The sequence below is a fragment of the Oratosquilla oratoria genome, chromosome 1, assembly GCF_046742065.1.
Source record: "Oratosquilla oratoria isolate Oo_2021 chromosome 1, ASM4674206v1, whole genome shotgun sequence".
Taxonomy (NCBI): domain Eukaryota; kingdom Metazoa; phylum Arthropoda; class Malacostraca; order Stomatopoda; family Squillidae; genus Oratosquilla; species Oratosquilla oratoria.
In genome coordinates, this window is record NC_134777.1 from 58,412,686 (window position 1) to 58,438,484 (window position 25,799).

At 38.8% G+C, this 25,799-nt stretch overlaps 2 protein-coding genes across 3 annotated transcripts in view; both read right to left on the bottom strand.

The window, feature by feature from the left end:
• LOC143029014 (uncharacterized) overlaps positions 1–6,497 on the bottom strand; it is a 15,509-nt gene extending 9,012 nt beyond the window's left edge. Inside the window, exon 1 of the mRNA XM_076191375.1 lies at positions 3,476–6,497. Coding sequence (XP_076047490.1) covers positions 3,476–3,575 — 100 coding nt within the window. The 5' untranslated portion in view covers positions 3,576–6,497. The remainder of the gene's footprint in view (positions 1–3,475) is intronic.
• The window catches only part of LOC143028895 (uncharacterized), a 98,444-nt gene that overhangs the window by 43,402 nt on the left and 29,243 nt on the right, over positions 1–25,799 (bottom strand). For both annotated transcript variants that reach the window (XM_076191267.1, XM_076191314.1), the window contains exon 9: positions 22,010–22,188. In XM_076191267.1, the coding sequence (XP_076047382.1) occupies positions 22,010–22,188 (179 nt within the window). The remainder of the gene's footprint in view (positions 1–22,009; positions 22,189–25,799) is intronic.

The window sequence follows — 25,799 nt, forward strand, 5'->3', positions numbered from 1 at the left end:
AAACTGGAGAATAAGGAACAGGACACCATGAGCATTGCTCCTTTCTTAGATGTGACAATTAGGTAAAAATCAACATATATTCGCATGCACCCAGAAACAAAAGCAATCACAATGATGTAAATTGAAAATAACTGTCTAAAGGATGTCAAGAAACAGTTTTCTATATAGAAGGATCAATTCCTGAAATTGCTTGGAAGCTCCCCACACTGAAACCATAAGCAAATAAATTCAAGAATATGCATTATCTATATATATATATATATACACACACACACACACACACACAATAGCCACCATAAGTACTGATGCCACACCATTTTCAAAAAAGCAACAAGGAAAAAATTGTATTGATATCAGAAAAATTGTACAAGAAAATTTATTATTGAACATTTACTCCTTCTTTAGTACTTGGTGACATTTCCCTTCCGTTTGACAACTTCTTTCAGTCTTATATGGACACTATCAGTGAGATTGTTGACCTTTTCCACTTATAACTCTGCCCAGATCATGTGCTGTGCTGCCTCCAACTCCGGGAGTGACGAGGTGTCTTACCTCTCTACACCTTTTTTCATCAAACTCCTGATTCTCAATAGAGTTGAGGTCTAGAGAGTTGCCAGGCCAGTTTTCAAGAACTTTACTTCACAATTTTTCAACCATTTTGTTACACTTATAGCTGTATGGCAGGGGGCACAGTCCTGCATAAAAAACAATCAGCCTTGCACTTATCAAACAAGTCGGGAAGGTAGTCACGCCACAGCTCTGAGTAATTGTTCCGATTCATTTTCTCATTTTCCAGCAGCACTGCAAGGTGTCCCACACCATAGTATGTCAAACAACCCCATACCATTAGAGAGTCAGGGTGCTTCACAGTATGGTTGATGTACCGTGACTGAAGAGGATCACTGCCAGGCTGGCGGTACACATAACCAGGTTGGATGCTGGTTACAGCAAAGGTACTTTCATCACTCCAAAGTGCCTTCCTCCACTAGTCAGTGCTCCATTCACCATATCTCTATGTGAAATTCACTTTAGTAAGGAGGGGCTTCCTTCTCCCCTTAAAATGCTGCATGTCAATGTTTTCATACATGCAGCATTGCACTGTGCGAAGAGACACACCACCTAATAATCTAGGGTTTTCCTGCTAAATTAATTTAGCAAGTTTTCAAGGAGACTTGTCTATCTCAAGCTTAATAACATTTAAAGTGCATGGTGTGAGTTTCCTGGGTCTGCCACAGCACTGATGTGGGGTAGGTAGTGATGCCCCACCCCCCACCACCATCCTTGAAATGGTTCAACCAACGTTGCACTGAATGCACCATAGCTCCTGTATTTCCTGAAATTTCCTTCACAGAATGCCCTACTTTAAAAAGGCCCACTATGGCAGCAATCTTGTCACATTCAATTTCACGTCCACTACCCATAGCTGGCAACACAGACGCCAAGCCACTGAGAATTTACGTAAAATCGAAGGCAAAGCGCGGAGCTCCAGAAATGTAATCCTCCCCCAATCGAATCTCAAACAGCACCAAGCCTAGAAACACTGCATGCCCTAGTGGCAGCCAACCTTGGTCTCGCTGCCGGGCATATGAAAAAATATCTGGCTCACTCTAGATATTGAGGGCAAGGGCCTTCCAATTTGTGGCATAAGTATTGATGTCAGTAATATTGCGTCCATACTTATGGCAGCTATGGTATGTATGTATGTATGTATATATACATACATACATACATACATATATATATATATATATATATATATATATATATATATATATATATATATATATATATGCTGTATTACAATAAGGTAAACAAGCACACAACAAAATAGGGGGAAGGACTGTTGCCCTGGTACTTGGTTAGTCTTGAGCTACTCCCCCCCCCTCCCCTATACACAACAATGATAAGAATGACAATAATTTTTGTTGCCTCTAGTTTTAAACTGGAAGCTCACAGCCCCACAGTGGCTAGGAACCATATTCAGGTTCTTCATATCTCTTTCTGAAAAGAAACACTGGCCCAGTTTTAGGTCAATGGCTTATAAATACTTATATCATGACAGTGATCTTGAGCCCAGTTCAGACCTCCTGGCAGAGGTGAGGATGTTGACAGACTTTGAAGATGGGTGGCAAGATGATTCAGACATCCAAATCACAGTACTGCCAAACATGTATACAAGGTAACTTGATTTTTTGCAATTGATGTGTTCTTGGAAATGTTATATCATGGTTTTCATGTAATGTGAAATAAATATTCCCTAAATGAATCCATGAAAATTGGGGGAGGGGGGTTGCATTCCTGTGAATTCATATTTATCAAAGTTGAGTTCTTGGGTTTTCTCTGGGGGGTATTCATAGTAGCTGCAGAGTCTAAAGGATGCATTGAAGCCATACTAAAACAAAGGATAAATGGAGGCGAGGCAATGTAGCATAGCAGTGCAGCAGTGAATTTCAAGATAGAGATGGCATCGCTCTAAGGACGGCAGCAAGAATGAACAAACTGGTAGACTTCCTAAGGCAGATCAGAGACAATATCTGGCAGCCTCTCCATGAAACTCAACCAGCCAAGAGATTTCACTTGGTATGCATCAAAATTCAAATTGTGTAGGTTGGATGACAGAGAAAAGTATACATGTATATATTACAAAAATTATATTCCCATCAAATTTACATAATGTAAGGTTACATAAAACACAAGTTACTTTTACTTTGTTGAAAAAGATGGCTAGCTCATGTTTATTATCTCTCACCTAGGCTGAGTTCCATTTAGCTGCTGGTCTTGGGATTTATTTATTTACTTATTTATTTATTTATTTATTTTTTTAATGAGAAGCACACCACTGCAGCATACTCTAATCTGGAGCACATTTTTTGACAAATTTTTTCGTCACATCCTCAACCATATAATTAATCATCACTACAATGTTCAACACATGGTGACAAATCACCTATAACCAAAACTCCCATTTTTTCCTCGTTCACTTTTGTAATGCCTTTATTTCCTATTCTGCACTATAATAATGACCCTTTCTTATTTTTACCGAAATTTTGCATTTATTTTGTGATGAAATCAATTTTCCACTTCTGGCTCTTATACCTCATCTTCCAACAACTTATTATTATCATTGTTCGTTCTCCTCATGACCTTAGCATCACCAGCAAATAGATTATTATTGTAGCTGTTGTTCCATCCATCATGTAATTTATGTAGAAATGAAAATTACTAGTGCAAACACCGAGCCTTGTGGGACCCTACTAGTTACTCCCTTTCAATCCAACACACTATACTTTAGGAAGGCCATCCATTCCAGCAGACTTCCTTTTCATTCCTCCTATATGTTCTAATTTTCAGATCAATCTCTTGGGAGACACCATCAAAAACTTTCTCCAGATCCATCTATACACGGTCCATCCATACCTCTCTTGCAGCATAATGATCACTCTAGTAAAATTCAACAAATTCGAAAAAACATTACCTTCTTTTCTTGAATCCAAATTGATTTTCTGCCAATATCTTCCTCTCTTCCAAATGTTTTGTCCATCTTTCACAAATTTCCCACACATTTTTGTTTTCATGCTGGTGAATGTTGTTGGTCAATAATTTTGAGGTTCCTTACTTCCTCCACTATTTTTCCAATCTCTGCACTTGTTTCTTCTACTGTACAAGAATCTTGTAAATTTTATCCATATGTTGTTCTTTGTATCTAAATAAACCATGATCCTATCAGGCCCCATCTTTTTTTTTTCTCATAACTGTTGCCAACAAATTATGTATTTCTTGCATTTCCATTTTTGTCATCAATCACTATGTATCTAGTTATTCCTACCTCTACAATACCACTTACTGATATTGATTGGAATTTTTTCTTGTTTAATTTAGCCTGCATTTTTTTTTTTTTAACTTTTCATGGACTGTTCCATCTACTTTAAATTTTGTGACTTCTTCCACTTCTGAAATTACTATTAACAAATCTATTGAAAAAATTTGAACTTCCTTTACATTTGTTAATTACATCTTGTAAAAAGTAGTCCTGGCCACCACCTTTGACCCATGAGGCTCCAGCCATGAGTCACACAGCACCTGGCCACATGAGCCACACAAGCAGTTCTTTGAGGAACGCATGTGTAGTACCAAGCCATACATTCCAATATGGTTAGATCAGTGGCCTGAAAATGTATTGTGTCTGGCTTCTCAGGCATCGAAATTTGCCCTTGCACCAGTTAAGGGCATAGGTCATGACCTGACCCAGGTATACAAGCTGGATGGAATTGCCAAAGAGGCAGAATGTTTTGGAGCATCGTGCTTCCTCCATCAGTCCCCTCCTGCCCCCCTCCCCCAAGGAAGTAGCCACCTTGAGATACAATCTGAAAAGCAGTCATCACTTCCCTCACCACCTCTCCCGCCTTTTGCAACAAGAGCAAGCCATTACTATTGGTGCCTAACTTTGAACTTAAAAGAAAAAAATCTTCCCATCAGTGTTTGCCTGCCAGTCCTGACATTCTCCTCCTTCCCCGAGGTAAATCGTCTCACAGCATCATGCTGTGAACCTACCTTGCTGCCTCCATCAGTCCCCCCTCCCCCCACCTCCCTTACTGAAAACTGCCTTGGTACATGACTTGAGAAACAGTCATCACCTCCCTTGCCATCTCCCCACCCCTTTCCCACACCTAGAGTAAGCCATTACTATTGGCACCCAACTTTCAATTCTAAATAAAAACTCCCAGTGTTTACCTTCCAGCCAACATCCTGACAAACTTTTAGTGCATTAAAGAGTATGTCAAGGATGGAGAGGTGTCCAGTGCAGGCAGTTGTCTGAGGTCCTATAACTCGAAGTTCTCACCTCAAACAAACAGTCAAAATTACACCAGTCTAGGGAGAAGCTTGCTGCTAAGTCTTGGTTTGATAAAACTCATAAAGTAACTAGCAAGCAAGACTACAAGGGAGCTACCTTAGTGATCTGTTTGTACATCAGACTGCTATGAGAAGTGATGGTGACTTCTGTTCAGAATTCCATGAGTTAGCCTTTTCTAGGATGCCAACAGGTTTGGTGTCATTACAACTGTATAAACAATCTAGAATAAATTCAACTACCTTGTCCATAAAAAGGCTACTGACATCATCAAGGGAAAGCATGTGGCTTGGAACACACTATGTCAAAAGTTCAAACTTCTTCACTTTGATGTACATGGCAGAGGGTATCCAAGATAACCTGACAATGAATTACCATGTTTATGCATTCAACATTACCACCAGGCCTAGTCCAGGAAGTGGTTGTTGGTGTTCCAGTGTTAAACATGCACTTGTAAGATTGTCGGCCTGAGCATCATTCTTATGTTCATGAATGTTATCTTAAGGTCATGTGATGCTTTCCTGATGTAGGACCTACTACATCTTTTATGGGAAACAGTCAACACCTGTTCTGTTTCTGTGATTAGCTCCCTTTCTTTCTCACTTATATATTTCTTGATTGTCCTATTTAGATGGTTAGATAGGTACATAAACACATGCAAACACACACATACAATTTGGTAAAAATGCACAAAGCATACAAACAAAACGGGTACAATATCCATTGTTGGACCATTGTCATTTGGTCACTATTGGTTGGATCAGTCATTTTGTCACCACTGGTTGGATCAGTCATTTTGTCATTATTTGTTGGACTACAGTCCTTTGCCCCATATACATTACCAATATTTACCCTCTCCCTCCAAGGCATAATGTATACACTGAATTTGTAATCTATATCTTAAGGATGCTCTGAGATAAATGTTGTAGTATTATGGTTTCATCTTTATATGGGGTTTCTTGAACAATCTTGTTTGTTAGAACTATAACCTCTGGTTCAACTTCTTAAACCCTTCAAATCCCTCATCTCTTACCAAAACTTTTTATCCAAAATTAAATCCCTGATATTTGCAGTAAAAAGGCTGGAAAATAGATTTGGTGGTCCAAGTAGGGTTTAATGAACCAAGAACTCTGGTTAGGATCACGTCTCATATACATATAAAATCCACAAACATGATTTTCTGGACATATGCAATTATTCTGAAAATAATGAATGGTTGTAGGCTGCACTGGGAAGAGGAGTATAATTGCAGGAATATAAAAGAATGCGAAGTATCATATGAAAATTATGGTTCACTAATGTGAAGATAATGTAGAGGAGGTATCCATGATGAGTACCAGCAAGTGATGTCCAATAAGATGAATACCAGGAAATCATCTCCCTCTTGTCTACCTTAAAAAATAACCTCACCTCTATCTGAAGGTGCAGCCCCAAGAAGTCTACACTCAAATTACTAAACCAGCCCCAAGATCACTTTCCATCAACACTGAATTGTATTTCTGCACCTTTTTACATTAGGAGAATTGACAACCAGTGACTGATCCTATAAGCCAGTGGCAGAGAAACTATCCCCCACAATCCATGTTTCTTTACATGTGAGAGTATCTGAGTATCATTGCTAGTCCTTATACGGTTGCAGGTTTCCAGTTAATGAAACTCAAAAGCTGAAATCAGTATTACTGTATTAGTGAAAACAGGGAAATCACATATTGAATATTTTCAGATAAGAATTAATATGGTCGATGATATTAAGATGAAGCAAGAAATGGAGCACAGCACTGGGAGCCCTGAATCAATTTTGGAAAGTGGGCAAGCTACACACAGATAAGAGTACCCAAACAAAATTTTGCTATGGTTTTTATACATCCTGAACATATCATGGGTTGGGCAACTACAGACAACACATGACCACTGCCAGAATGCCACACATACGGTCAAACATCTTCACACACAACACAAACATAAACCATTTCGAGTGGAGGACTTCTGGTGGGAGCCCATGAAAGTAACGAGTATACTTCTGTTGCTCTAGTGTAATAACACAACAGTGCCAAAGGTAAAAACAAGACACAAAGGTAGACAAAAAGGCAAAAAGACAAATACACAAATGGTACCACTACATGGCAGTACCTGAACACTTCTGTAGAAAAAAGTTAAATGCAGTGAAAACATGAACTTGGCTAAACTTCTGCACAATACAACTAGACAACACAAGATGAAACTCAAAGCCAACACCTACAATGTACCTGCACCTCTCACACCTTCAAAAATCTCCCTGCAACCCACAACACTTCTTTAAAAAGACACATACACACAAACTATAAAACAAATACTACTCTCTAAACCAATAAATAACACTAGATCAAGCATCCCCCAAAATAAAAAATAATAAACACTTCTAAGTGGGGGAAAAAATATTTAACACATTTCCAACACACAATAGGCTTATGAACAAAATTGTTGTCCATGACACAGCCACCACTTAGCTATTTCACAAAGTACAACAAAATCTCTTCCCTGAGTTACCTATAGGCCAACATGGTCAGTGGCTAGATTTTTGGGGCCACAAGTTTTCTACATGAGAAAGCCTGGGCAACAAATTAAAACATTATGAATGTATGTATGTATTTATTTACCAAGTTGTATTATAGCTTGTGTGTATATGTTTGTGTGTACTTAACTGTTGTCTGACTGACTTGTAAGATGAACCAGTGGCCATAGCCAGTAATCTGCAGGCCACAGAACTCCTGCATGAGACCTTGAGCAATGGGTTGATTAATTGATTGGCTGTTGATTCAATTTTCACCGACTGAAAATCCATGGTCTCATGGTGACTAGCAATGGTCTTCTGGCCCTCCCATCTCTGGGAAAATCACTGGACTGTTGTCTGTGTTGTATTAATGTAAGGCATATAGCTAAAGAAATACATATGTAATAGCTGCCAGCTGTCAGGTCTTATGTGAAAAGGAGTAAATACAGTTGGAACTGACGAGAGAATCTTAGGCCTGGTCTGGATAGCGTCTATCCCTTACGGCTGCACCTCCATATACAGGTGACAGAGCTGATAGGATTTGAAGATGGACTGCTGGGAAATGATTATCTGATGTAAACCTTGCAGGATTACCACAAGCTGATACTGCAAAATGGATGTGACCAAGAGCCAACTTTTTGTGATTTAACACTAAAACATGTCAACACCCTCATCTCCATTTGAAGGCGCAGCCTAGAGGGGTTGAGACGTCTCCAGGCCCATCCAAAGATATTTCTCCATCTTTATACATCCTCTACTTTCTCACAAAGTGTGAGCTGATGAATGGTCACTGCTCTCTTCTTCCCCCTCCCTCTACTACTACTCCTACTATAAATGACTTTGAAACAGTCCCACATCAACAGAACAACACAATGTTTCTTCGCAGAGACCTATGGAAGGACTGGAGACTGCAGGCCACTGTGGGGCTGCAACACATTATTCTGTGTTTTGATTCAGCCCCCTTACCCCTCCCCATGACTGGAAACTTCCACTCTTTACCTTATCTTTGATATTCATCCCTATATTTTAAGATATCTGATGAATATAGAAATATCTTAGGAATGTGTGTTATGATAACCTTCAGTCACAAAAGTTAGGTCACCACATACAGGAAAAAGAAATTCATCTTGATGGGATATGCAAGGTCATGCTCATTAAGGAGCCTTTCAAGAGAGAGAAAAATAAATAAATAAATAAATAAAAAATAAATAAATAAAAAATAAATAAATAAAATAATAACAACATAAAATAAATTAATAAAATCAAAAGTGGCTATCAAAGATTTTAGCTGAAGTGCAAGGTTAGAAATAAATTCTTGCTATGTATTAAAGGCTGTTAAACCTGAAGTGGCAATATTGAAAAATTCCACACAGACTGTTGGCCCAGACAATATCAAAACACAGTGAGACATGTATCTGTCAAATTGTTATGGACATGCTAGTCATCATTGCCTGTTAACTGAAATGGGAGATCTTCTCTTTGAAAAGGTTTTTGTAAGGACCATCCATAATATGCTGGATAATCCCCAAGGACTTCCATGCTATTACACAGCCAAGAAACCATTTCTGACACCTAAGATGAAGGCAAAACTCTTGCCTTTGCATTTTATGAGCACTAGACCATTAAGTTCTGGGAATATACGGAGTTTTTAGATGAAAACACAGTAGCACAAATATGACCATAAGTTTACTATTGAAAATATAAAACATAAGGACAGTGTGATGCTTTGGAGATATTTTTGTGGTGCTAGTGGTCAAAGCGAGCATTTTGCTTCCATCCTGTTTCTTCTGTATTTTTCTATGCTTCCCTAATTCTTTTGTGCAACCACTCTTCCTCTAATCCCATTTCTTTTATCCTTCACTACCTCCCATACTTCACCACCCATCCACCACCCCAGCTCATGTATACTTATCACTGTCTCCTTAAACATTCTGTTTAAGAGAAAACAAGTGTTACCCACTCAACAACCTCCCACAGAAACAGCCCATTTTCTTAAATGGCACAACTTTTCCTTCTAACACCTTATATGTTCGTAATCTTTTCTTCAAGGAAACTCTACTGGTAAATTCATTTCATCTATTGCTAGAGTAACTTCAATGAAATTAAGCTGTGTAGTTTTCTAAATTTTCCAATTCTAATCTGGCATTTCAATAATGCTTCTATTCTTACTGTTAAAATTCAGCCTTGCCCTATCCACTGTAGTACTATACCTTTATCTCTTTTCTTTTGTTATTCTAATGGTCACTGTTCTTCACGGCTTAGCAGCTACATGCCTCCTAACTCCGGAAACCACAATGCACTAAATTTTCTCAAATTTCTCGCCCTTTACCTGTGCAATCACTTTTAGCTTCAGTCAACCAATATGATGTCTTTTTTTTTTTTACTCCCACTAGAAACCTCTTTCCTGACTCATTTCTGCAACTTGGACTCTTTTAAAAGCAAGGAATTACAAAACACTTCCCCCTACATGTGCACTCTTAACTTTTCCTTGAAGAGCAACCCACTGGATGTATTTAATTCTATACCTTTTTATGGCATTTTTGCCACTTTAAAATACATACATTAAAAGAAATAGATTACATACATATAGCAAGGAGTGGCAGAGTCAAAGCATACACCCACCCACCCTTCTTTTATTTTTTTTAACTTCTTAGTTCCTTGTGGTTGATGGGTCAACCCTGTCCCCTCCTCAATGCTCAGGTCAGAGTAATGCACCTCCAGAGCAGAGCTTCACAGCTAAAGATGATTTACCCTCGCTACTTCAATGACAACCTTCATATATAATATATACAACACTAGAAAAATATATCAAGAATATTACAGGGAAATTTATATATTGATGATGAACATAAGAATGGCATTCCACTATAAAGATGAGGATATGACGAATTTTTTTTATTGAAAGCTTAATTCACCCGAAATTATGCTGTAGTGGCCTGGTCACCACACAATAAAAAATATAAACAAATTTGAGAAAATCTAGATCTGCAACTAAAATAGTTCCAGGTCTTACTGATTAAAACATGTAAAAGAAGACTCTATTGGAGTTACCAACAATAAAATGAGGAAAGTGGTGTAGTAGTATTTAGAGCCATGACAGGAATAGAAGTAACTGATAGAGGACTGTAGGAATACCAGAGGGCATAGAATGAAACTGAAATAGACTAGAGGTGTGAACTACCTAAAATATAATTCAATTGAAAAAAAAAATGTCCATAAGGAGGAATAATATAAAGAAATGGTCACATATCAATGGGAATTTAAGGTTGGATTTGACCACCTGGAGTGCAGATGGGGCTTTATGAGCATTGTTCTTATTTGATACACTTCAACCAGGTAAATACAAGCAGGACACTTCTTTCAGAAAGCTTTGAAAAAAGAGATCTGTGCCAGGCTCTATCAAATGATTTTGATATATCTGTGTATATACCCTGGATGGGGTACTGAATGTACCAAATTTATGCAGTCAATATTCTACACTTACTGACATCCCTACAGACCAGAAGCATGCAGGAACCTTACATGGTTATAAATACTCCCCACTCTCAAAAAAAGCAGACTTCATAATTTCTGCAATCCCTCCATCCTGCTACCTTAAAGTTCTTTTACCAACATCATGACTCCCTCTTTGGAGCAGTATTGTTCCACTGATTACTGCTGATGAAAATTGCGTACGTATATACATGTACATGACCCCAAGAGTGTAGTTTCTTTCCTGTTTATTTCAATTACATTCATGCACACACACACACATTAAGAAATATGTAGAAATATGCAGGGAAGAAAAAGATACTATGAAAAAGACATAACAGACTAATGTAAAGACCAACCTAAATTATTCTATATGTGAATGGTAAACTAAAAAATAAACAGGAAATAGTAAACTATGTCAAGGCAACATGGAATACATTGATATAAAAATGACAAATTATGAACAAACATTTCAAATCTGTGTTCACTAAAGAAAACATACACAACTGGGGTGAAAGGGAGAAAGATCCCTCCAATGAGAGAAATAATTGTGACACAGAAAGAAATTAGGGACCAAATAATGAACCTTAATGTCAGAAAATCACATGGCCTGGACAGAATTGCAAACTAGATACTATAAGAATGTATACATGGACTAATGGACAAAATATACAAATAGATTGCTCACTCAAAGAAGGAAAGTTACTAGAAGACTGGAAAAATTATAAAACCATGCCAATATATAAAGGGGGAAACAAGGAAGACCCAACAAACTATAGACCAGTCTCCCTTACAAGTACAATAGTCAAAATCTGTGAGAAAGTTATCATAAGTAGATGGACTAAACATCTGGAGAACAATATACTAAACCCTAGACAATTCAGATTTAGACAAGGAAGGTAATATGCCACAAATCTGATCTGTTTCTATTGAATGTTATTAGATATAATGCAAGAAATGGACAGATGGGCAGACTGTGCTTTTCTGGACTTTCAAAAGGCATTTGATAAAGCACCATACAAAAAATTATTAAGAAAACTCTAAACAACAGGAGGTATAGGGGGAAAACTATTGAAATGGATGCAAGATTTTTTTGCATGGAAGAAAAATGAGAGTGGTGCTCTGAAATAAAATCTCTACTTGGGAAGAAATGATAGGTGGAGCCCCACAGGGTTCAGTACTGGCTCTGATAATATTTGATATAAATATATAAATAAATATATATATATATATATATATATATATATATAAATGATATGGTGTAAAATGTTACATAAACTTCTTTGCAGATACAAAACTACTAAAGAAAGTACAAAAGATTGTGAATCTTTACAGAGATCTGAACAAGGTCTGGGAAAGGAGTCAGAAGTGGGAAGTGGACTTCAACATTAAGAAATGTAGTATAATGGGAAAAAAATCACGGCAATATAAAATCTGTGCAAAGGAAGTAAAGAAAGTTGGTTTTGAAAAGGACCTAGGAGTAATCATTACCGAAGACATGTCCCCAGACAAGAAGATAAACAAAATTGTCAGAGAAACCTACAACTTGTTAAGATCAATAAAGGTGGCTTTTAATTACTTGGATGAGGAAATGGTAAAGAAAATACTAGCCACACTGATAAGACCAAGATTGAAGTATGCAGCAATACTATGCACATCCAGTACATAAAAGAATATAAAGAAAATAGAAAGAATCCAAAGAGCAACAACAAAGATAGCACCAACACTTTCAAAACTGACATAGGAGCAAAGATTGTCTGAACTGGAACTACCAACCCTGGAACAAAGAGAAAGAGGTGATCTGTTGGCCATTTACAGAATTATGAAAGGCATGGAAGTCCTTGATAGAGAAGACTTTTAAATTGAGATAGAAGAAAAACAAGGAGACATGAAAAGAAACTCAAAAAGGGACAGTTATAGAAGATATCTGGAAAGAAAATGGTTTTCCATACAGAGTGGAACAAATTGGATGAAACAATAGTGTGTGCAAACACCATGAATTTAAGAACAAACTAGATGTTGCAAGATACAAAGACAGGTCACCACAAGCATAGCTCCCCTTCCCGTATAATACAACTGGGTAAATACACACACAAGCACACATCTATCATACACTATAAATGATAAACGAAGAGTAAGATATATAACTCCCTCCTTTCCTATACTACAATTACATAAACACATACTTTCCTTAGCCACCCCTTTATAACTGGGAAAAGGCCCATTGATATGTAAGGATACAGATTGGATATATATATATATATATATATATATATATACACATACATATATTGGTAAACAAGTTTCATGTCTTCCCCTAAGACGGCAATAGTTGCTAGCATAATGTTCCTGCTTTCTTGACAAACAATAATTTAGGTTTACACAAGTTTGCCATTCTGAACATTCACACGAGATATAATGCCTTGTTGAATAAGTAAAAGGCACTGAATATTTGGATTGAAAATTTAAAACCACCAACATGAAACAGTATTATGCTAGTGGTGATACTGAAGATGATACAAATCGAATGGTTACTGGTTATAGTGGTAGTATTCTCACCTAAATTTACCCTTTTTATTTCATAGCTTTTTTCAATTAACAAACATTCAACTTCCTAGAAACATTTCAAATTAATTGTCCAAAGTAGAAGTGGTTCAAGGGACAAAATTTATTGAAACTAGAGAGTACTAGACTGAGTGAAAATTTGTATTTACAGTTCTAGGTTTTGATAGCTATATTTAGTATTTGACACCCAATTCCAGCACTTGCCAGTGATCCAGTGTGTTCAATTTATGGTTTTCTTTCACTATCGGGTCCTTGATATGTTGATTGAATATGTATTAAATAAGAGGCCTAGAATTTTTAGGTTATTATCCAGTGGCTGAGGGCATTCAATTTGACTGCTGCATGTCTCTTCGATCCATTGTTATCTTTAGTATGCAATATGAGGTGATGCTGCTATTTTGAGCTAGCCATGTTTGTCTCAGCATTTGTTTTTCTTTTTTATTCTCTTTCTCTCTCCCTGTTCTGTAGTTGCTGTGGTGTACCCACAGCAATGTACGGAACAGAGATATGGGATTCGAGGGAGGAAGAAAGGAAAAGCCTAATTGTGTTTGAGAAGAAGTGTTTGTAAATGGAGGATAAAATGATGCAACATGAAGGGATATTTGTCTGTCTGTTTCATAAAATATTTATATGAATGAATGGGGAGGGTCTTGCCATAAAATGAAGTGATAGAAGTAATCCAGTTCTGGCTGTTGGGTCCTGCTGTGGAGTTGCTGTCTCATTGAACTGCCTTTGACTCCACTGCTGTGGAGAGAGACAAGGATGACATTTCCTCCAAGAGATGCTAAGAAGGCAGGGATGACAAATGGGTTTCAGATGGGTGTATGTTTTGACATGGCCATACCCTTATACATGGAAAAAGAGCTTTTGGTTTGCATGTTTGTGTATGTGTATGTATTTACCTAGTATTTACCTAGTTGCATTATAAAGGAAGGGAGCTATGCTCATGGTGACCCATCTTTGTATCTTTCAGCATCAAGTTTATTCTTAAAATCATGAATAGTATTTGCACACCACAGTTTTTTAATCTAAGTTATTCCATATATCCAGCATTCTGTGTGGGAAGCTATTCTTTTTCCTATCTCTTCTATAGTTGTCCTTTTTGAGTTTCTTTTTAAAAAGGATTACAAAGGCGGAGCATGCCGACAGGAGACCTTTTGATCCATATCTAGGTCGGATGCAAAAAAAAAAAAAAAAAAAAAAATCATAATAAAATAATAAATAAAAACTATAATAATGTAAATAACAAATAAAATACATAAATAAATGCATAGGTATAGTTAAAATAATAAACAAACAGGTAAATAGTAAATAATAAATTAACATATAACTAATAATAAATGAAAATCAGACAGACAAATGATAACAAAACAAAAACAAATAATATAAGATAAATTATAATCATTACAGCATCTTACTTAAGTATATATCTAAATGATTCTTAAAGCTTCGAACTGAACTACATTGCACTACCTGTGCAGGAAGTTTATTCCATTCATTAACTACACGGTTGGCAAAGTTGTTTCTACCTACTTCCAAATTGAATCTATTTCCGGACAGTTTGAGGCCATTGTTTCTTGTCTGATTCTCATTTAATGTGAAAATTTCGTCACTTTTGATGTTGTCAATTCCCTTTAAAATCTTAAAGACCTGTATCAAGTCATCTCTGAGTCTACGCTTTTTTAGGGAAAACAGATTCATATGTTTTAGTCGATTTTCGTATGATTTATTTTTGATATTTGGAATCAGTTTTGTGGCTCGCCGTTGTACTTTTTCCAGTCTGTCAATGTCTTTAATGAGATTCGGTGACCATACGGAAACAGCATATTCCAAATGTGGACGAACTAATGATTTATATAGCTTGTTAATGAGTGATGGACTTTTGAAATCAAAAGATCGCGCAATCAGTCCCAGAATCTTATTTGCTTTCTCAGAGGCTGAAATACATTGCTTGGATGATTTGAGGTCGTTACTGATAATTACGCCGAGATCTTTTTCACTATCCACTTTTGTTAACGAATTTCCAAATAACTTGTAATCGTACTTACTGTTATTTTTACCTATGTGCATTACCTTGCATTTACTTGTGTTAAATTTCATTAGCCACTTTTCAGACCATTGCTGTAATTGATCTAAATCTTCTTGAATATCTAATTGGTTTGAGTGATCATTTGCCACTCCGCACAGTTTTGTATCATCAGCAAATTTGGAAACAGTAGATTTTAGTCCATGGTCTATATCATTTATATATACTATGAATAGAAGTGGCCCAAGAACGGAACCCTGAGGAACTCCACTTGCAACACTTTTCCATCCAGAAGTTTTTCCATTTAAAACAACTCTCTGTTTTCGACCATTCAACCAATTACTAGTCCAACCTAATAGGCTACCACTTATTCCATGCAAAGCTAGTTTAGTAAGTAGTCTTTCGTGTGGGACGGTATCAAAAGCTTTTGCAAAGTCTAGATATACTAAATCTATATTGTTTCTTTTGTCATAATTCGAGATAACTGTGTTGTAGAATTTGAGTAAGTTAGTCACGCAAGAACGTTTCCGTCTGAAACCATGCTGGCTATCATTTATCAAACGGTTACTTTCTAAATGATGTTCGATAGCATCTCTGATGATAGTTTCCATTATTTTTCCTACGATTGAAGTCAAACTTATAGGCCTATAGTTATTTGGTTTCTTTTTGTCACCTTTTTTGAATATGGGAGTAACGTTAGCTAGCTTCCATTCTCTTGGGACATCTCCGGATATGATGGATTTCTTGAAAATAATTTCTAATGGAACAACAATCTCATTTTTCATTTCCTTTAAGATTCTTGGATGCCAACCATCAGGCCCTGGTGTTTTATTAACTTTGAGTTTGTCTATACACCTTTTAATTTTTTCTTTTGTTATATTTACCGTAGTAAGTTTAACCCAGACTTTTCACAGGTTTCAGTTTGGAATTCACTTTGAGGTGTTTCGTTTACGAATACCGAGCTAAAATAATTGTTTAAGATATTACACATTCCTTCATTTGAATATTCAAGTTGACCGTCAGCAGATAATAGTGGACCAATGTGATTCCTAACAACCTTTTTATCTCTAATGTAACTATAGAATTCTTTGGGATTCTCTTTGGATTTATCAGCGATGTTCATTTCGTATTGTTGTTTTCTTTTTCTTATTGTCTTTTTTAAATCTCTCTGTATTGATACATAACTTTCATAGTCATTAGATGCACCCGAGCACTTATATTTCTTATAAGCCTGTCTCTTTTTAGCAATACTTTTTTCAGTTTCTTTGTCGAGCCACTTTGGGCGAGCCTGATTTGGGGGACGTCTGTCCTTAAAAGGAATGTAAGTTTGAATCATCTTAGTGAGCGTATTTTGAAATATTTCCCACATCTGATCTACAGGCCTTTCGTTTAATTTTGCCTCCCAATCTGTAAGCTGAAGCTCATGACCTCTTGTTTTTCCACTGTCATTTATTAGTAAATCATTTCTGTCAAGGATTTCCATTCCTTTCATGATTCTATATATAGTCAGTAGATCACTTCTTTCTCTTCTTTGCTCTAGTGTTGGTAGTTCTAGCTTTGATAATCTTTGTTCGTATGTTAATTTGGAAAGAGCTGGTGCCAACTTTGTTGTTGCTCTCTGTATTCTTTCTAGTTTCCTTATATTCTTTTTAGTACTGTGTCCATAGTGTCGATGCCTATTCCAGTTTTGGTCTAATCAATGTGACTAATATTTTTTTTATCATTTCTTCATCCAAGTATTCAAATGCCACTTTCATTGACCTTAGTAGGTTGTATGTTTCACCTACTATTTTGTTTTGTGTATGTGTGTACACACACACACAAAGATAGTTAGAGAAAAAACTTGAAAAGGAACAGTTTCCCACACAGAGCGATTAATACATGGAACAAATTAGACAACAAAACAGTATGTGCAAACACTATACAAGATTTTAAGATAAAACTTGATGCGGAGAGATACAAAGACGGGTCACCACGAGCATAGCTCCCATCCCGTATATTACAAATAGGTAAATACAACTAGGTAAATAAATACACACACAGAGTAAGACTTCAAAGGTCTGGACTAACTGGGGGTGTAGTCCTGTCTTACATACATACATATACCAAAGGATTTTCCCCCCTTACACGGGGGGGGGGTGTTAGCCAAAAAGAAAAAGGCATAGAAACCACTACCACCCATTCCATTCCCTACATATCCCACTCCCCTCCACCCTCATCCCTCCCTCTTATCTTGGCACCTCCTAAATGACGGGTCATCCCTGCATCCTGTCCACTGCCCTGGGTCAGAAGTTATAGGCCCCAACCTCTTACTTAATCAAATATGTATGTAAATAAAACATTGACTTGTTATATCAAACTTAAAAACACACGATTGTCTACATATTACCAAGATTAATTACAAATTATCATATATAACACCTAGGCACTGAATACAGTACAATGAATGTACAGGGAATGTAGTATAGGGAAGTGTTCATCTTGTGGAAAATGTATAATACTGCTCTAGGTACAACTGTGGTATTTAAGTAGAGAGCAGTAATAAAGTTAAAACAATTCTTAATTCTTAAGTGCCAAAATAGAGCTAAATATGATTTAATTGTTACTATGTCACAACTGCCCATGGTTCATCTTTAGCGAGAACAGAATTCTTTTTATTTTATTTTATTTCAAAATTAATATTTTCCTAAGCTTTGGAGCCTCTGCATACCACTTAACTTTAAAAGAGGACAGGACTATGTAAGATATGGGATGATGTGGGCACATCCAGATGTGATTGCTAACAGGTTGTGTATGCTGTGGTTTCAAGGATGCATAAACAATCGTGTTCATGGTTTGTCTTCAGCAAGGTTTACTTTATAGAATGGGTTGGATTAGTGTGCTTTTAATTTATTTTCATTCAAAATTTTTGTTAACTTATTTAAACTTTCTTAGCCTACCTTTGAATTTAAATACTAATAAAGACCTTGTCTGGATCATTGCAAAAAAACAGATTTTTGAATTCTTACTAGGAGGAGGAGGAGGAGGAGGAGGAGACCAAGAACAAGAAGGCACAAGAGAGACTAGCAGGAGTTTTCCAACCAGAACCCTAAGGTTTGGGTCTTTTAATGTGTGTGGATGTGATACAGATGAGATAGGCAGTATGTTTGTGAGAAGAAAGATGGATGTGTTGGCATTGAGTGAAAGTAAGTTAAAAGGGAGGGGCGAGTGTGAGTTTGGGAGTGTAGTTGGGAGGTTCTCAGGAGTGAAGAGAGGACGAGGGAGAGAAGGGGGGGCAATACTAATAAGTGAAGAGATAGGTAAGTATGTAGTGGAGTGGAAGGATGTTTCTCCAAGGTTAATGTGGATGAAGGTGAAACTGGGAAGGGAGATGTAGGTATGTCACCATGGCGACATCATACACCCATGATTCAGCCCCATCTTCACCTCAACCATTCCTAACACTTACACATTCTCCACTACTCTTGTAAAAACCTTTGATTGTCCTCAACACTTCCCCCTATCCAATATATCTGCCATGCACTCCACAACAACTCTATCAACGCTGTCATACACCTCAAAATCTATGTAAACCACAAGACCTCCTCACCCTCTGCCAAAATACATACATACATATACCAAGGGCTTTTTTCCCCTTACAAGGGAGGTAGCCAAAGTCAAAAGGCATAAAACTACTCCAACCCATTTCATCCCCACATATTCCACTCCCATTCACCACCCTTCCCTCCCTCTTGGATTCTCCTGGATGACAGGGCATCCCTCCATCTTGCCCATAGCACTGGGTCAGAAGCAATGCAGCAAGACACAGCACATGCACAGCAAGGCCTCTTCATTTAATTGCCGACCCCCTCTTGCATATGTGCAATTGTCTGATTCATGCAACACTCCCCACTCTCCCCAACCTATTCCCTTTGCTCTCCACTCTCCCCAACCCATTGCCTTTGCTCCTCCAAATCTTCTCAAGTAAGAAAGACTGGCAGAGTTGTGGCCATTATTTGTTTAGATGAGAGAGCAATGGAATGTCTGATCATCTGGTTGAAGTGATGTCAAGAGATAGAGAAGTGAGAAGAGATAAAAAAAAAAGTTTGTGAAAGTGAGCATACTGTGGAATATACATACATATACCAAAGGCATTTTTTCCCCCTTACACAGATGGTAGCCAAAAGAAAAAGGCATAGAAACCACTCCCATCCATTCCATCCCCTACATACTCCACTCCCCTCAACCCTCTTCACTCCCTCTTATCTTGGCACTTCCTGGATGATGGGTCATCCCTGCATCCTGTCCACTGCCCTGGATCAGAAGCAGTGTTACAAAACACAGCACATCCACAGCAAGGCCACTTCATTAATTTGGTGACCCCCCCCTCTCCGTCCCCTCATGTAGAAAATGAGAAGATGGGGAGAAATCCCTTCGGGCTGCATCAATTTATTTCTCATCCATACTCCCTCACCCCCCATCCCCCACCCACTCCCCCTCATGCATTACAGCATCATCCATACACAACCATTTTCCATTCCCTATCTTCTGTCCTCTCCTGTCCTTCCTCAACAGACATTCCTCTCTATCCCAATGCCCCTTTTACCCCATCCATCCATCTCATCCTAGGATGCCCCTCATGTTCACTCCTTCCTCCTCTGCCTTCCACAACTCTTTTACTAATCTTTCTTCACTCATTCTTTCCATGTGTCCAAACATGTCCCAATACTCTTTCATCAACCCTATCTCCCAACTCCCTTTCCACCCCTGTTCTCCTCACCTCCTCTTTCTCACTCCATCTAGCCTAGTAACCCCTATCACACTTCTCAGGCATTTCATCTCAAACACATTCAAACTCCTTCTCTCTTCCTCTCTTATGTTCCATGTTTCTACCCCGTACAGTGCTGTTGACACAATCACTCCTTCATACAATCTCCTTTTAGCATCCATTACCAAATGTCTATTTCTCATTACACTTTTTAATCCCCCAAGGTATTTACTCACTTCTCTCAATCTACATTCTACCTCCACCCTCACTCCTCCCTTTCCTGCCACATTCACACCCAAGTATCCAAAACTATCCACTTCCTCCAGTCTCTCTCCCTTAATATTCACTTCCAGCCTGCTGCCACTCCCTCTCCTTGTACATCTCATCACCTTACTTTTACTCACATTTATCTTCAACTTCCTTCTTTCACACACCTTCCCAAACTCTGTCCCTAACTTCCTCAATCCCTCCTCTGATCCTCCTACAAGTGCAGTGGAATATAGTGAAAGATAAATAAATGGGAGTAGAGGAAAAATGGATACATTTCTAAGAGGCAGTACTAAAGTGTGCAAAAGTGATGTATGGGAGGATGGGAGGAAAGGCATGATGGGATGAAAAGGTGAGGCTAAGGGTGGTAGAAAACAAGGCGAGCAAAGAAGAAATGAAGAAGCAAATGTGAGGTATAAAGAGAGTTGAAGGCAAAGGTAAGGTGAGGGAGGCCATGAGGAAAGTAGATACACAATGTGGCGAGCAAAAGAATTTTGAAAGGAATATGTGAAGGTGTTCGTGAAGAAAGTGAGGGCAGTGTTGGGAAGTGGGTCAAGTAGCAAGAAGAGAGCTGAGGGAGATGGACTGATGCTGGTGGAGATTGGAGTAAAGACAGAAAGTGTAAGATGGATAGTGTTTAAGAGAGTTGAATATACAGGAGGATGGGGAGGCTTTGGTTATGGCAATGGGAGGTGCCTGGTGGGCAACTATGGTGGGAAAGAATAATAATAAGGCTAGAGATGAAGAGAGAAATAGAGAAAGAGTAAGAGATGGAGAGAATGTTGAAGTAAGGAAGACAAATTAGTGGAAAGGTGGTGAGGTAAACAGAGAGAATTTGAGTTTTTATTCACTGATGTTTTGTCCTTACCAGGACATCCTCAGAGGGAGAGAATATACAAGGCCAAATTTAACTAATGGAGATAAATGTAGCTAATGTAGCTTTCTCTGTACAATAAAACTTGGTAAATGCAATTATGAATATATGCAGACAGACACAGGCACACAGGGCCCCAGGAGTATAGATTTTATCCTGTATATTACACTTAAATACATACATCACATGTACACATACCAAAAGGCCCTTTCCCCTCCAAGACAAAGTACACACCCATCCCAAACCTATCCATTTTTCCTCCTATCTTCACTACTCATGGATGAATGGTTGTCCACACACTATATAAAATACACAAAATGTACATACGCCCATGTATGTTGCTAATGTACTAGCAGTGAGGCCAGTCTCTCTTTTATCAAATGGTAATTGTTTTCTCCTATAGTGCATTTTACTTATGGTCTGGGACTTGAAAGCTTAATGGTTGGAGTCTGGTACTAATTAAACCAATGGGATAAGTAGTTCTGGGACCCCCAACACTGCATTATCAATATTTCAAATACTGGTAAATTACCTTACACCCCACAAGGGGACAATTCATATCTTGAAATCTATATGTAAACATCTGGATTCACATTTACTTGTTAAATAGCTAATCTCTTCAACCTGATAGCCATGCAATAAAGTTAAAAGAAACACTGTAAAATAAAAGAGCAACTCACAGGATTCTCCTGCCTTGGCATATATGTCATCCAAGACCTGAGATAGTTCCTCATCTGCTTCCTCCCCTGTTAAGTCCAACTCTTCCTCATTCTTGTTCTGGTGGATTGGATGACGTTTAGGCTTTTTCTTTGGCGAATTCTTCAGTAACTGCTCAATCAGTGGGGGAGGAGTAACATGTCTGTAATAAAGAGTGAGGAGACTATTAGTATGTTATCATTACCCCTGGTCTCTCTTGCAGGAGACACATGGCTTCTATTAACTATTAATTAATAAAATCAGATCTCAGTTAACTATAGAGCAATGGAAGGACAAGAAAGTATTAATCTTATCACTTCAACATTATATAATCAGGTTCTGATGTATATGGCAAGCAATCACTTTATTTTCACAAATTTAGACTTACATACACCAAAGGCTTCTTCCCCCTCATAAGGGAGGTAGCAAAAAAAAAATAAAGGCATAAAATCCACTCCTAGCCATTCCACCCCCAACATACTCCACTCCCCTCAAAAACCCTTCCCTCCCTCTTATGACAATCATTCCTGCATCTTGCCCACTGCCCTGGGTCAAAAACAGTATCACAAGACACAACACACCCATAGCAAGGGTACTTCGTTAAATCAGCAACCCCCCTCTCCATCCCCTCATGCAGAAATGAAGACGAGGAGAAATCCCTTTGGGCTGCATCAAATTATTTCTCATACATGCTCTCTCATCCCCCATCCCCCACCCACTCCAACTCATGCATCATGGCATCATCCATACACAACCATTCTCCACTTACCTCTATCTTCTGTCCTCTCATGTCTTTCCTCAATAGATATTCCCCTCTTTCCCAATAGCCCTTTAACCCCATCAATCCACCTCATCCTAGGTTGCTCTCTCATCTCATGTTCACTCCTTCCCCCTCTGCCTTCCACAACTCTTTTACTAGTCTTTCTTCACGTATTCTTCCCATGTGTCCAAACCATCCTAATATTCTTTCATCAACCCTATCTCCCAACTCCTTTAAACAATTACAGGCTGCACAAATACAACACCTACAGACCATTTACACCATGAAACAAAAGTCCTCAAAGTCAAGGACCACCTCGACATGAGAGGCACACAAACACTTGCCGCAGCCACCACAAACACATTACACCCGCTACACTACATAGCAGAACACCCACACACACCAAGAAACATTAAAACAACACCCAAAGACCTTTATCACGCACAGATACTCTCTTCTCTTCCTCCACAACCACCAAATACCAGCCTCCGGAAACATATTCATAATCATATCACTCACCGCTCCATTAACACACTGAAAGACAACACACTGCTGCATGCCAGACCCCCTGATATCCACCCTTCTGAATCCTCTCTCCCACGAAAGGACAGAGTCCACTTGGCCAGACTGCGGTGCGGTCACCACCCAGCACTTCTAAGCTACCAGAAGAGGCTGGATGACCGCATTGTGAACAGCTGCCCAGGATGTAACACTTCACCCCATACCATACAACACATAATGGAAGACTGCATTATACACAATCATGCACGCAAACAACACAACATACGCTCTATAAAGGATTTGTGGGAAAACCCAGTTTCGGCTATGGCATTCCTTGGGGAGACGGGACTGCTCGGACAGACAGTCTAGGGAACGACAACAACAACAACAACAACTCCCTTTCCACCCCCATTCTCCTCACCTCCTAATTTCTCACACTATCCAGCCTAGTAACCCCTGTCATACTTCTCAGACACCTCATCTCAAACACATTCAAACTCCTCTCCTACTTCCTTATGTTCCATGTTTCTGCCCTGTACAGTGCTGTTGGCAAAATCACTCCTTTATACAATCTCCTTTTAGCATCCATTCCCAAATGTTCATTTCTCGATACACTTGTAATCCCCCAAGTCATTTACTCACTTCTCTCAATCTACATTCTATCTCCACCTCCAATCCTCCCTTTCCTGCCACATTCACACCCAAGTATCTAAAACTATCCACTTCCTCCAGTCTCTCTCTTAATACTCACTTCCAGTCTGCTGCCACTTTCTCCTTTTGTGCATCTCATCACCTTACTTTTACCCACATTTATCTTCAATATGCAAGAATTGGTCAAGTGGTCAATGAATGGAATAGACCTAATAATCATGCTGTGAGACCTAAAACTATTGGTTGTTTCTGAAGGTTAGGTAACTTTATGGATAGGGATGATAGGTGGTGGTAATAGACATGGAACTGCCTAGTGTAGGCCTTATGGTCTCATTCAGTCTCCTCCATTCTTATGTTCTTAATTGTATCTTGCTGCATTGCTTCTGACCCAGGAAGTGGGAGGGGGCCTGAGATGGCCCTCCATCAACAAGGAGCTAAGACACGTGGGAAAACAAATGAGTGTTGAACAGGTGTGGGATGGGAGGTATGCCTTGGCTGGCTACCTCTCTTATGAGGGGGATGAAGCATAAAGACCGATTTTCCCACTATATACCAAAAAGTGAAATCTAATACCAATGAGAGGTGGAAGAAGTGAACATGAGGGGGGCAACCTAGGATGAGATGGATGGATGGGGTAAAAGGGGCATCGGGAAAGAGGGGAATGTCTGTTCGAGGAAGGACAGGAGAGGACAGAAGATAGGGGTGAATGGAGAAAGGTGGTGTACAGACGATGCTGTGATGCACGAGGGTGAGTGGGTGGGGGATGGGGGGTTGAGGGAGTATGTATGAGAATAAACTGACACAGCCTGAAGGGATTTCTCCCCGTCCTCTCCTTTTCAGTGTGAGGGGACAGAAGAGTCACCGAATTAATGAAGCAGCCTTGCTATGGATGTGCTGTGTCTTTGACACTGCTTCTGACTCAGGGCAGTGGACAAGATGCAAGGATGACCTGTCATCCAGGAGGTGCCAAGATAAGAGGGAGGGAAGAGGGTAGAAGGGAGTGGAGTATGTAGGGTGTGGAATGGGTGGGAATAGTTTCTATGCCTTTGTCTTTAGGCTACCTCCCATGTAAGGGGAAAAAGAGCCTTTGGTATATGTATGTATGTATACTTTTAACCCACCATAAAAACCAACAAGGCTAATGATGTACTGTACTGGGGTCAGGAAGAGGGCTGGAAAACTATTAGCAGAAGCATGGCCAAGCATATGACAAGTGTAATTTTCTGTATACCACATTGTAGGATGTATTCCAGATGATAGGGGAAACGCTGTTGAGGGCAGTGACCCAGCCAAGGCATAACCCACCTTTCACCGATCCAACATCCATTCGTTGTCCCTTTTATCTTACCTCCTTTCAGATGAAGGTCTGTCCCAGGCCCATTGCCCAAGTCATTAGCAATGCAGTAAAACACACCATCTCTACATCAGGTCCTGACACTTGAAGCTTGTTTACTTAATGCTACATGGTGACACCCCCTTCCAACAACTCAGAATTTAGAGAGCATTCAAGAAATCCCTTTGTGCACACATCAGTCACAACCACTATCCACTAACATCTGTCTCTTGTCCATTCCTTTCCGTGCTTGACAGACATTACCCTTGTACCCAAGGGCCCCTTCACCTCAACCATCCATCCCATTCTTGGTCTTCCCCTCAAATTCATTGCCTTCCACTCTTTGTGCTAATCTTCCTTCCTTTATTCTTCCTACTTGTCCACACCATTGCAGTATTCTCTGATCAACCCCATCTGCTAGCTCTCCAACCCCACCTGCCTCACCTGTAGCATTCCCTGCTACATGTGGTCCTAAATACTTTAAAGCTCTCTACTTCCTCTAGCCTCTCCTTAAGAATTACCTCCAGGC